Raw genomic sequence first — 13548 nt, 5'->3', positions numbered from 1 at the left:
GGTAATTATCATAAGGTAGAAGTAGGCTGTTGGGTCACACATATAGCTATCCTTAAATAAAAATACAAATAGAGGGGCACCTGGCTGGCTCAGTCGGTAGAGCACGGGAGTCTTTACCTCAGGGCTGTAAGTTCGAGCCCCATGTTGGGTGTAGAAATTACTTAAAAATAAAATCTTTAAAAAAAAATACAGATAAAATAGGGGTCAACATACTATTTTACAACTTCCTTTTTTTTCAATTAAGAATATATCCATATCAGCACATAGGTATCTATTTTGTTCTTTTATTGGCCAGATTTTTTCTTCTTACTTTCTGGTAATTTGGAAGGGTTATGATTTCCTTTTAAAATATTTCTTATAGCTTAGCAGATGCTTTTTAACTTTAAGTAGTATAACTAAATCTCTGCTTTTTGAATTACCAACTTAAAAAATGAAGCTATCATGTATATTCATTTAGTTTACATATACATACATTCATTCAACAAATACTGACTGAGTGCCTCCTACTTGTGAGATAGTATTCTAGAAGCTAATGACCCAGTGACCAACCCAAACAAATCCTTGCCCTTTTAGAATTTATGTTCTTTATATTTAATCTATCTAGAAGGATGCACAGGAAACTGTTAATTAACATGTTGTCTCTGGAAAAGGAAAATGGGAGGTTTGAGGGAAGTTAAGATTAACTTTTAATTTTGAGTACTGCTTGGAAAAATGTTTTATGAGTATTGTATATCATTTTCTAATAACAATAAGAAAAAAAATCCAATAAAGTATTGTGGGAGACTAGAACCAGAAGAGATTATATCTATTTCTCTTTAGGAAGGGGGGCATTTGAATGGAGTATGTCTTATTTTAACAGATGTCTACTGAATGCCCACCATGTACATCGTGCTGGATGCTGGGATTTTTATAAATGCGAGGGAGATGTGGAGGATTGGCCATTCCAGAGGATACATAGCATGGCAATGCAGAAAAAAGTGAAACTTTTTTTTGAGTGAAACTTAACTGGGGAATTGTAGGTTTCCAGTTTGCTAGAAAAGTAGGATATGAATAGGGAAGTCATGGGAGATGAGTCAGGAAAATTAGATTGGAGCCAAACTATGAATGACCTAGAATGTTAGGCTAAGAATTTAGAATTTATTCGCTAAGGAATTAAGGAATGATCAAAAGATTTTAATGACCCGAGTGACAGATCAAAAGAATCAATCTGGAGCCAAGTGCCATAAAACTGTTAGCAATAACCCATAGAAAGGGAAGGAGAAATTCCTGGATAGAAGGAGATTGCAAAGCTTCCTCAGTGAACTCAGGCAGGAGAGGACATTCTTGGATAATACACATTGTAATAACGCATTGCTCTGTGTTTAAGTGAAAACGTAAACTAGGGATTCTCATGTCTAAGGTAACTGCTTTTGAACTCCTACTACAGGGGAGGACTGCTGGAGTCAAGATTTTAATTAAAATTAATTAATTAATTAATTTTGGAGGAGTCAACATTATAGATGAACTCTCGTGTGATTGGGTCTCGCTGCTCCCTAGTAGTAGCCACAGTAGTTTTCCTGGGAACCTTATAATGAATTTAAAATCCATACTTCTTAACTGAGCTTAACTCAATTTGTTTTCATTTAAGGTGCCTTCCAGCTAAGGGTATGTGATGCCAGCTCACAAAAGGCAGATTGAATAAGAACAAACTCAGGGATTAAATGTATTTTTATGGTAATGACATCTAGAGAAAACCTTTGCCTACTCTGTCTTGCTTCTCAAATTCAGTCAGATATTTTCCAAGAATGATAGTCACGGATATCTACATGGGCCTGAATAAAATTCACTGACTACATTTTTCTACATTATCCATATTTCTTACTTGCCTTAAAAATCAGGATAGAGACTTTCTCATTCTCCATTCCTTGGCATTTTACAGAGAAATCCATCATTAGAATAGATTTCATTATTCTTTTTAACTCTTTTGCTTTTTTATCCCTAACAGCTGCTGATTCTGTTCTCTATGTGCCATTTTGAGAAGCGTTTTATTATTTTACTAGAAACTTACCCCAGAAATTACAAAATAAAATCCGGCAGTTAAAAAAAAAACAAAAACTCACCCACTCAAATTAAGTTGCTTTAAAGCAGTTGGTTCTCAATTATTTTTTCCCCAGTGGGTCAGCCTTTGAAAAAGAACAAATGGTTACTTATCCTGCCATAGGGTGAGCTATTTGGCTCTCGTTCCTGTTGAATTAATACCGCTTTTCAGGGATAAGACAGTATGAAAATGTGAGAAAAGTGTGTCAAGGGATAAATAAAATGGCACATACTAAACCATTTAATTCAGCTGTTGCAAAGGTGTTTAATTGTGCTTGGGACATCTTTGTTTGCCATTCAGCAAAGGGTCCTTGTTGCATTTGAAGGGTTCTGATTTCCAGGATGACGAGTTGTTCTCTAAATGCGGACAATGAGTTTGTTAAAAGCCATGAAGTTTCTTTTCTAAATCCTTTTCTGAAGATTTCATTTGGGCTTTGTTTCCTTTGCTAAACTGGAGAGCACCGGTGGGGATTTGTTCTGGCAGCTTCTCTTTTTGTTTTCGCCCTGGTTTCTATTAGATTTTATCAAATTAGGACAAGAATAACTTAGGGTTTTCGTTGGAAAATTTTTGATCCTTTTCAGTTTAAGTTTATGTCCATGTCGGGATATATGTCAGTCCAACCTTGGATTAGATTAGCTGCACCCAGTTTGAACAATCCAGTTAGAGACCTGGTTTCCCTGCCTGTTTTCTCAGCCTAGGAAAGTTCATTCCTGTTTGCTCAATACCAAGACCGTTTTTGTCTAACATCGCACGAAAATGAAATGATCCCTCATATTACCTGGAAATAGTTCGGAATGACTGGGGCTTCCAGGTGGACGCGGAATACTGAAACTCCTCTGGGGCACACAAAGCTCTTTTCTGTACTCAGTTTATCCTTTCCAAGATGATTTTACCCACCTTCCACAGATGTCCGTCCCCCTTCCTTCTCACACCATGTAACTCTCCTAAAGTAAGGGCAGACTCTTCTCTCCTGGACCGAGCAGTATTCCTGATTAGTTTCTTTTTCACACTTTATCACCTAGAAAGAAAAATCTCTCTTGGTCCCTTAAGGATAGGAAGAGTCATCTTTGTTTTGTTTGTTTTGGATTTCTGCTTTATTGTTATAAGAATGGATAGGTCCCTCGCCGCTTTTATCCATGGCCTTGATTAATGTACATTGTGTGCTGGTAACTTGATTCTGGGATCATAAAACTGTTCTCTAGTTTTTTTTCTATTGAGGAGCAAAATTAACCTTCAATACAATTTTTGTTTAAATGTTTAAATACATGTTTAAAAATATTGTTGAAACATCTACTGATAACTAGGAGAAAAAGCAATGAAAACATATCTCAAAGATTCTAGAAGAGGTAACATTTTGAACTATAGGACAAAATTGTGGTTCTTTGTAATTCTTTTGTTTATATAAAACAAATAACTTTCAAAAGCCTACAGTATCTGGTTGGCTTGCCAGAACTCAATTCAGTTCAGCTAACAATTATTGAGTACCCTATATTGTGTAAATCACTGGGCTAAAACTAATTTAAGCTGGTAATACAGGAAAATGAAGTAGATTTAAAAAGATAAGAAAAAAAAATCCAATGAGTCTAAGTGTATCTTTAATCTCTAATCAGCCAGGATTGTAAACACCCAAAAATACATTTACTCAGATTCTCTTCAGTTCCTCAACCTGAACTCCCATCAGATTAAAAATGTTTTAAGAACGCCAATTAGATCTCATGCTAACAATTCCAGTCTATTTTTTTCTTTTTCTTTAAATTTTTTATTGTTATGTTAATCACCATATATTACATCATTTGTTTTTGATGTAGTGTTCCATGATTCATTGTTTGTTCATAACACCCAGTGCTCCGTGCAGAATGTGCCCTCTTTAATACCCATCACCAGGCTAACCCATCCCCCTACCCTCCTCCCCTCTAGAACCCTCAGTTTGTTTTTCAGAGTCCATCATCTCTCATGGTTCGTCTCCCCCTCTGACTTACTCCCCTTCATTCTTCCTCTCCTGCTATCTTCTTCTTTTTCTTTTTTCTTAAAATATGTTGCGTTATTTGTTTCAGAAGTACAGATCTGTGATTCAACAGTCTTGCACAATTCACAGTGCTCACCGTAGCACATACCCTCCCCAATGTCTATCACCCAGCCACCCCATCCCTCCCACCCCCAACCACTCCAGTAACACTCAGTTTGTTCCTGAGATTAAGAATTCCTCATATCAGTGAGGTAATATGATACATGTCTTTCTCTGATTGACTTATTTCACTCAGCATAACACCCTCCAGTTCCATCCACGTCGTTGCAAATGGCAAGATCTCATTCCTTTTGATGGCTGCATAATATTCCATTGTGTATATATACCACATCTTCTTTATCCATTCATCTGTCGATGGACATCTTGGCTCTTTCCACAGTTTGGCTATTGTGGACATTGCTGCTATAAACATTGGGGTGCACGTACCCCTTCGGGTCCCTACATTTGTATCTTTGGGGTAAATACCCAGTAGTGCAATTGCTGGATCGAATGGTAGCTCTAATTTCAACTGTTTGAGGAACCTCCATACTGTTTTCCAGAGTGGTTGCACCAGCTTGCATTCCCACCAACAGTGTAGGAGGGTTCCCCTTTCTCCACATCCCCGCCAACATCTGTCGTTCCCTGACTTGTTAATTTTAGCCATTCTGACTGGTGTGAGGTGGTATCTCATTGAGGTTTTGATTTGGAACAATTCCAGTCTATTATAACTGTGGTAGCTAGAGATTAATAAAGGAGAGTGGAAGGGGTCAAAGAAAATGTATTAGAAGGTAGATCAGACAATTAAAAAATATATATAAACACATAAGGTAGATTTGGCTATCTTGGTATAGTAAATAAAACATCACTAATAATAATCAGTGAAATTATCACTTATGAATTTTAATTTAATTATAATTTAGTTTTATTAATTTCAATTTAATATTATTAATTAAACTATTATTATTATTATTATCATTCTGGCAAATGTTTCTTTAGAGTCTATTCTGGGCCAGGTTCCTCTAGGCACTTGGAAGAGATCACAGACAAAACAGCTTTGTCTGTGTGAGGCTTATATTCTGTTGGGAGAAGAGTGAGACATTAAATAATAAACATACAACATATATAACTTACGTAGGATGTTAAAAGGTGGTAAGTGCTGTAGGAAAAAATAAGCAGACAAAGGGAAGCAGGAGTGGAGGTGTTACAGCTTTAAAGAGGATGGGAATTAGGCTTGTGGGGATATCTGTAATAAGAGCATTCCTGGGAGAAAGGACAGTTAGGGCAAAGCCCTAAGGTGGGACTGTTCTAGGGAGTTTGAGAAAAGCAGGGAGGCCAGAGTGGCAGGAGTGGAATGAGCCAGGGGGATGAGCGAAGGGCGTGGGTGTCAGCCTTGCAGCCATCTTAAGGAGTGAGGTGAGGAGCCCTTGAAGGATTGTGAGCAAAGGAGTGTCCTGGCCTGAGGTGACATTTGAGCAACATCACTCTGGCTATTGCTTGAGAAGAGTATTTTGAGGGCAAGACTGGAAGGAGGGAGACCTGTCAGGGATCTAGGGCAGTAATCCAGGTGAGGGGTGGTGAGAAGTGGTCATATCCTGAATATATTCTGACGGGGGACTGAAGAGCATTACCCAAGGCATTGGATATGATGTGTAGGGGAAAGAGAGAAGCCAGCTTATGAGGTAGGAGAAAAACCAAGAGTGTACGGTCCAGAAAGGCGAAGGCTGAGAATCGACCATTGGTTCTAGTCGAAGGGGGCGGGGGGTCACTGATGACCTGGATTCGGGGTAACCTCGATGAGGGAGCGGCTGGAAAGGATGGGAGGAGGAAGGATATCAGTGAGGGCGAAGGACAGCACACAGCTGGCCGAATCAATGGCTGGAGTTGCCGGTGGACGCCAAGGATTGTTGGGGGTGGGGGCGCTCGAGGGAAGGAACTGAACAGCGAGGGGTTGTTGGTCAGAGATGCGCAAAATCGAGACTGTGAGGAGCTGCAGTTATCAGTAATGATAAGGTGTGGGGTATGACCGTGACAGTCAGTGGTTGAAGCAGAGCAGAAGACAAGTTTATTGGAGAAGAAGAATAAAACAGAGGGGCCAGGAGCTTGGGCGCTTCATCAGTATGTATGTTGAAATTGCCAAGAATTAGGAGTTGTATTGGAGAGAGGACAGTGGGGAAGGAACTAAAATCTTTGAGAAATGATGAGGAATGGACAGAGGCCTATAGATGACTCTTAACAGTGGGCATGGTCTGATGACATGGGAGTCAAAGCTGGAGCACTTCGGAGACAAAGAGAGTGGAGAATGATCTGGAAGTAGCAGCGAGGAGCAAGGCCCCCATGGTCCAAGGGGCTAACGTAAGAGAACGCAGAGCCAGCACTCGAGCGGGCCAGTTTTCAGTAAGAGCAGAGAGGCGACCGTGCCAGAGAGGGTTTGGATACGGGATTTTACAGATGGTGTACTACGGGTTCATCATCCGTGGAAAGGTTTTAAGGAGAGGTGGGAGATGAGAAAAACAGAGGCATGTGCAGAGTCTTACTTAAATCAGAGCGAGAGAACGGAGGGGAACCTGAGAGCCCAGGGCGTGTGTGTGCATGTGTGTGCATATGTGTGTTTGGATGAGACCTGGTGACCTCGAGGTAGATGGTGGTGACAAGGCTGTGAGCGTTTGGCCCAGGGAGGGGTGGGGTGTCTGTCCTTACCTGGGTGGCCAGCCAGGTGAGGACATCTGGGGAAATGGAAACTCAGTACCGATGTGCAGAGTTGACATGGCTGCTGAAGCCAACAGGGTAGAAGGCCGGGGGGGAGCATGGTTTTGCTGTAGGGCCTGCTCCTGCCCTCGAGAGGAAGGGAAGACATACCTAGAGTGTTCAGATCTTCCCCTTGTCTCCTGTCCTGTTAGTAAGAGTAAAAGCAGGCACTTCTCAAGTGAATCATTTCCAGTCTCTGGAGGCCAGGGCTTATTACCTTATTCCATGAGGAAGCTGTTAACACCACCACTTGGTAACAGAGGCAGGATTCGAGCCCAGGATCAGACCTCCAACTCTAATTGCAGCTCACTTACCGTGAATTCAGTGGCAACATAGCCTCCAGGGTAAATACTGTGTCAAGACTAAACTGCCCACAATTTTGTGAGCCTTTTTAAAAGTCTTCAGCTGTTCTGGGGTTTGTCTTTAAGTCCGTATGGCTTTCGCTTGGACTGAGAGCGCTTTTGGGTGGGGAGGTCTTCTCTCTCCTCACAGTTCCTCAGGCTGCACAGTCAAGGTCACGTGGGGACTTAGTGCTTTTGTAGGTAAACACTATTAAAAATCATCGTCTCTTCTCAGCTAACCTGAAGCGATAAAAAAATATCCCGTATCAACATGCTATTTCCAAAGCACTCCTTGAACAAACATTTGAAATCTAGACCAAGTCCTAGAAAGCTGGAAAAGTTGTGGAATATGCGCACATCCCCAGAGGTTTAGACCTTTGAAGCTTTGACATATTTAAAAGGTTTCTGAGGCTTCTCATTTTGTAACTGCTGTTGTCCTTTTTCAATAGCTCAACAGGAAGACACTCAGAAGAAAACCTTCACCTGCTGGATCAACTCACAGCTGGCAAAGGTGAGGAAAAAAAGAGCAAATAAAGCTACAAATATATTTAAGTTACTCCTTCCCTCGCTTTGGGTCCCCCAAATGGCAAGGTTGAAAGAATGTGCTGAAGTCACCTTGATCTTGTTTAGATGTGTTTGTTATTCAAGTCACCTTGATCTTGTTTAGATGTGTTTGTTATTCTCTCCCAACACAAAAAAGAGACACTTTTGTTAAGGGTATGGGAGATAGTGCTATAAAAATATTTAAAGCAGCAACAGCTTTTTTTTATCAAATATAATAATGATAATAAAAAATAATAATGATTCATATGTATGGAGTGTTATATGTTAAAAACACTGTCCTAAGCTCTTTTAAATGGTGTCAGTTTGTGTCACATTTATGAGACCTTACAACATTCCCATCAGATAGTGTTATTCCTGTTTAAAAAACAAGGAAACTAAGGTACAAAGAAGTTATGTGACTTGCCCAAGGTCACACTACTTGTAAGTGATAGTGCTGGTATGCAAATCCAGGCAGTCTGGATCCAGAGGCCTTGATCTTAATCACTGTGCCATCCTGTCTCTCAGTGACGCCGAGTGCCTGGAATAACCTAGATACAAAACGAGTGAGCCTCTCCTCCCCGGCTACCCATCCCTGCCCAGTGCAATTCCAGAAAGGGTAAATTCATAAACAGATTACTCCAGAAATGTAATCTACTCCCCAAATAGGTCACTACTGGCTGATTTTGAATGCCTTTAATACCACCTCCATGCACAGGTTTTAAGCTCTCCCTGAAAGCAACAGGAGTGTTGTGTTACTGGAAATTTGCCACGAGATAAATTAGGTTCACTACTTCTCTTACCATGCTTTGATATAGAATGTTTTGTGTTCTCTATCATTCCGCTAACTAAAAAATCACTACCGAATTTTCGCTTTTGTGAAGCCACAAAGCCCATTTATGGGATTCTTAAAGGTATTATGTTTTTGGACCAACATTTGAATGAATATTTTTCTTGTGACCTTTTGAAGCACACTCCTCCCTCGGTTGTCTCAGACCTGTTCGCAGACATTAAAAAGGGGCATGTTCTCCTGGACCTGCTGGAGGTACTCTCAGGACAACAGTTGGTAAGCTTTTTAAATGACATTAAAAAACCTTTTGTTGATTTACAAGATTGTTTTTTTTTTACAAGGTTCTAAGTAATATATTTTGCTTGAATTTCATAGCCTCGAGACAAAGGATCGAATACCTTCCAGTGTAGAATCAACATAGAGCATGCCCTGACATTCCTAAAAAACCGATCAGTGAGTATGAATCTCATCTGAAGATTCACAGGAGAAACGAACGCTATGAAATGTGTTCTCCTTTTAACCCCCATTTCTTCTTTTCCAGATCAAGCTAATAAATATTCATGTTACTGATATTATAGATGGAAACCCATCCATTATTCTTGGCCTAATTTGGACAATTATACTGCACTTTCATGTAAGTAGTTTGATGACGTGGAAGTTATTTCTGTTCTGATCACTGCAGTATGAAATAAGTGTAATGCAGTAAGAGTCAGTCCTGAGTTTCTTCCAGAAACAGGACACTCTGGGAAATCTCGACAGGTAGACCTTTGGCCATTTATGTTATTTTGCGGTTGAAAATTGAATGCTGTATTATAATATCTTAAATTATCCATGATATCAGCATCCATCCGAATAGAACCTGCCATGATAAAATTTTGCTTATTATTGTTTACTTACTCTGGCAGAAGATCGTAGAAAGCTTCTGGAGTAAATTTTTGAAAACTAACCCGCTAAACTTTGTAGAATCTCCCCAGTTTTGAGGATCCTTGTTCAATCTAATAATCCCACAAAGTCCTGTCCCAAGAATGACTCATAGATTAATTTCATTCCACAAATATATTTGAACACCTACTCTGTGCCAGCTTTTATGCTAGGACACCAAGAAAACAGCAAAGACAGTTATAGCCCTGACTTTATGGTACTTGTGACTGATAAATATATTCTTCCAGATTCTGAGTTAGTGCAGGTTTTCTGCAGCTACCTAAAAAAGTTGCATGTTCTATATTTCCATAATTACTTTGAAAATAATTTGAAAAATTATGTGGGAAACAAATGCTTATTTTATAAAAACTAGAAAATAACATAACTAATTTGTATAAAATTTAAAACATGTAAAATAAGACTGTATATGATTTCTGGATAGCTACATTTGGAGTTAGAATAATAACGCATGAAGATAATGAAAACCAAATTTTTTTTTAAGATTTTTTTTTTAATTTTTATTTATTTGAGAGGGAGAGAGAGCATGAGCAGGGGAGAGGCAGAGGGAGAGAGAAAGAAACAGACTCTCTGCTGAGCAGGGAGCCTGATGTGGGGCTTGATCCCAGGACTCTGGGATCATGACCTGAGCTGAAGGCAGATGCTTAATGGACTGAGCCACCCAGGTGCCCTGAAAACCAAATTTTTTTGATGGCTAGTACTTTTTATGTCCTGTAAAGAAATCTTTCCCTTTGTCAACATCTCTTTATGCTATTTTCTTGAATAGTTCTGTCCAAAAGGACTTTCTGCAATGAGGGAAATGTTCTGTAGCTGCACTGTTCAAGACATAGCCATTAGTCACTTGTGGCCATTGAACACTTGAAATGTGGCTAGTGTGACTGAGGAACTAAATTTTAAATTTTATTTAATTAATTTAAATTAAATAGCCACATGTGGCTAGTGACTGTTATACTGGACAGCACAGTTCTAAAAACTTACTTTTTTCACATTTTACATTTAGATCTACAATCTTTCGAGAATGAATTTTTTTGAGTATGTTATGTTAAAGCAATCAAGATTGTTTTCTTCCATATGGCTACCCGGTTGACCCAATACCACGTATTGAAAAGACCGTCATTTTCCTAGTGTACTGTAGTGTCAGTAAATAAAAAAAATCAAGTAACCATATATGTGTGGCTCCATCATCAGACTGTCATTTCTGTTCCATTATTTATCCTTGGAAGCAGTACTATACTATATCAATTTCTATAGCTATATAGAAAGTCTCCATATCTGATAGTGTCCGACTTGTTCTTTAGGATTATCTTGTTTATTCTTTGCTCTTTGCATTCTCATATAATTTTTTAATTGAGATGTAATTGACATATACCATTGTGTAAGTTTAAGGTATACAACATGTTGATTTGATATTCATATAAATTTTATAGATAACTTGTTAATTTGCATGCACACAATCTGTTGGAATTTTAATGAGGATTGCATTGAATGTATAATTTGGAAAAAGTTGACATCTTTAAAATATTGCATTGTTTAATCCATGAATACAATATTTTTGTTATTGCTCTGTTCAAAATATTTTATTTTCACTATGATTTCTTATTTGACCTCTGGGTTCTATAACATTCTATTGCTTAATACTCAGATATTTGGGGATTTTGTTATATCTTTGTTACTGATTTCTAGCTTAATTTGAGTGTGGTCAGAGAATATCATCTGAATGATTTTAGTTCTTCAAAATGCTGAAGCTTGCTTTGTGACTCAGCATCGTCAACTTCAATAACAATTTTTTATGGATTTGAAAAGAGTGTTGATTCTGCCATTTTAGGTACAATGGGGTATGCCAATCAGATCAAGTTTGTTAATTGTGTTGGTCACATCTACTATTACTGGTTGTCTGGTAGATCTATTAATTATTATGAAGTGTACTTTTCTCAATAACACTTGCTACTGTGTTTGTAGATTGATCTTTTAAAGTTTCCCCTAGGTATTATCTTATTGCCTTCTAAAAAGTCTGAACCAACTTGTGTGCTTACCAGAAAAATGTAAAAATCCACTTTTTCATACTCTTAGTAGAGGATACCATCACTTGATGTTAACTTAAAAATTTTTTTGCCTGTGTTATAAATGGAGAAACTGTCCTCTTGCTGTATACGTTTAGCTTTCATAAATGACGAAGGATTCCACATACTTAATGGCAGTTTTTTTTTTTTTTCTTTCTTGGGACTTAACTCTCACGTATTTGACTGTCTTTTCTGTGTGTATATTTGTTTCTTAATGGTTTGTAATCAAGGATGCCTTTTAATTGACCCAGTCTCTCTCAGAAGATACTCTAGCCTAGGATCTCAAGTGAGTTCAATTCACTTTAGAGTGACAGGTGTTGAGTAGCTGCGAATTGCTCTGTAAGCACTTTAGGGGGACTGAATGGACGCTTGCCCTCAAGGTGGAACACATTGCCTGAATTAGGGCAAGGAGTGACCCAAGTCCACTGAAAGAGAGCCTAAGTGTAGCCCGAATGACCAATGCTGTTATTCAAGGATTTGTCTAGTGCTTATTTCATCATGAGTAACCTTTCACTGTTATCAGATGCTTTTTAGGTCTTGTTTTGGCTGAAGGTTTTGCCTCAATGTTGCTAACTTATGATTTGTATGTGTTGACTATGATTATGTCTTCCTTAGATTGAGGAGCTTGCCCGGACTCTTTCTTGCAATTACAATCAGCCTTTCCTGGACAGTGTGAGTGTGGTTGACTCATCTCCTACCTCAAGTCCTCCAGCTAAGAAATGCTCCAGAGCCCAAGAAAGATGGCAGATGTCTGCAAAGAAGGCTCTTCTCTTGTGGGCTCAGGAGCAGTGTGCCCCGTAAGTCGTTTGCTATGACTACAGGAGACACACAGGGCAGCCTGACCCACCAACACAGTGTTATTGACTCCAGGTCTGAAAATCAGGCCTACTGGGTGGAACACCCACCTGAACACTTTCGTCTCCCCAAAGGCAAATGCTCACCAGCCTCCTTAGGTGGACTGTTACTGTGTAGAAATAGAGTGGTCTTTAAATATCCTTTTCTTTAGGCATAATTCCCCTATGCATCTGGGAGGTGGATTTAAATCCCAAACATTTTACCACAGTAGGAACTTTTTAAAAGTCAGGACTACATCTTTATTGACCGTGTGTCCCCAGAACTTAGCTTAATGTGAGTTCATGGCAGATGCTCCATAAATGTGTATTGAATGAATGAATGAACAAATGAATAATAATCAACACACAAAATTATCTCTTGGAGCTGTATATGACTACATTAAAAGATCACAGTCCCCATTGTTTAGAAATCTGTAGCTGAATTAGGGAACGGAACCTCGAAAAATAGGAGTTTTTTTAAAGAGTGAGGATGATGAAAGGAAAGTAGTGCTCAGAAATTCTGTTTTACAAGGCAAAGGGTTTTTTTTTTTGAGCTAGGGAGGCATTTTACTTTCATTTTACCCACGTGCTGGGATGGGATTCAGGAAAAATAAGGAATTAGGATGCAGAACTCACCATGAGATGGGCTGTGGAGTTCAAAAGGCATTCCTTGTCACGTCGTAGCATTGTCTGGATAAAGAGAGGCATAAATATGTCGCTAAGACCTCTCACATGGCGGGCTTCTGAGTAACTTCTTCCCAGTGAGAGGCTAGGGTGCTAATTTCTGCCATCAGCCTTACCTTTCTTTAGTTACCATTCACCCTTTGCATTTTGCAAGGGACAAAAAAACATGCATATCTTATGAGGTTTTAGGTATATCAAATGAACTTTTTCTTGAATCTTAGACAATTTTACTTCAGTTTTCTAAATTTTTTAATCCAAAATCAGCATGTGTGAAAAGCACTATTATACCATATTCAGACTTGTTTCATTTATCCATAATTAAATTTCAAACCATTTCAAAGTTCAAATATTTTAGCAGTTGATCTTTTCTCTGTGTCTTTCCTTGCTTTTCAACTGTGAGCTATGCTAAACTTACCAAGATATAGTAAATCATTCTTAAGTAATTCATCAGGAGTTTCTCCTCGTTTTGGCCATCATTGGTGGTATTATTAAGTAACTTTTATTTCCATATTCTGTGATTCTCTGGAACTCACC

At 38.8% G+C, this 13548-nt stretch overlaps 1 protein-coding gene across 1 annotated transcript in view; it reads left to right on the top strand.

Moving 5' to 3' along the window:
- SYNE2 (spectrin repeat containing nuclear envelope protein 2) overlaps positions 1–13548 on the top strand; it is a 261213-nt gene that overhangs the window by 14548 nt on the left and 233117 nt on the right. The window contains exons 2-6 of the mRNA XM_028101704.2: positions 7618–7679; positions 8679–8774; positions 8874–8951; positions 9040–9132; positions 12113–12294. Of these exons, the coding sequence (XP_027957505.2) occupies positions 7618–7679; positions 8679–8774; positions 8874–8951; positions 9040–9132; positions 12113–12294 (511 nt within the window). The remainder of the gene's footprint in view (positions 1–7617; positions 7680–8678; positions 8775–8873; positions 8952–9039; positions 9133–12112; positions 12295–13548) is intronic.

This window comes from Eumetopias jubatus, unplaced genomic scaffold, assembly GCF_037043125.1.
Source record: "Eumetopias jubatus isolate StellerSeaLion01/CBP00866 unplaced genomic scaffold, mEumJub1_p1.0 scaffold_7, whole genome shotgun sequence".
NCBI classification, from domain to species: Eukaryota; Metazoa; Chordata; class Mammalia; order Carnivora; family Otariidae; genus Eumetopias; species Eumetopias jubatus.
The sequence above is the reverse complement of the archived record's forward strand: the minus strand, read 5'-3'. Positions and strand labels throughout refer to the sequence as shown.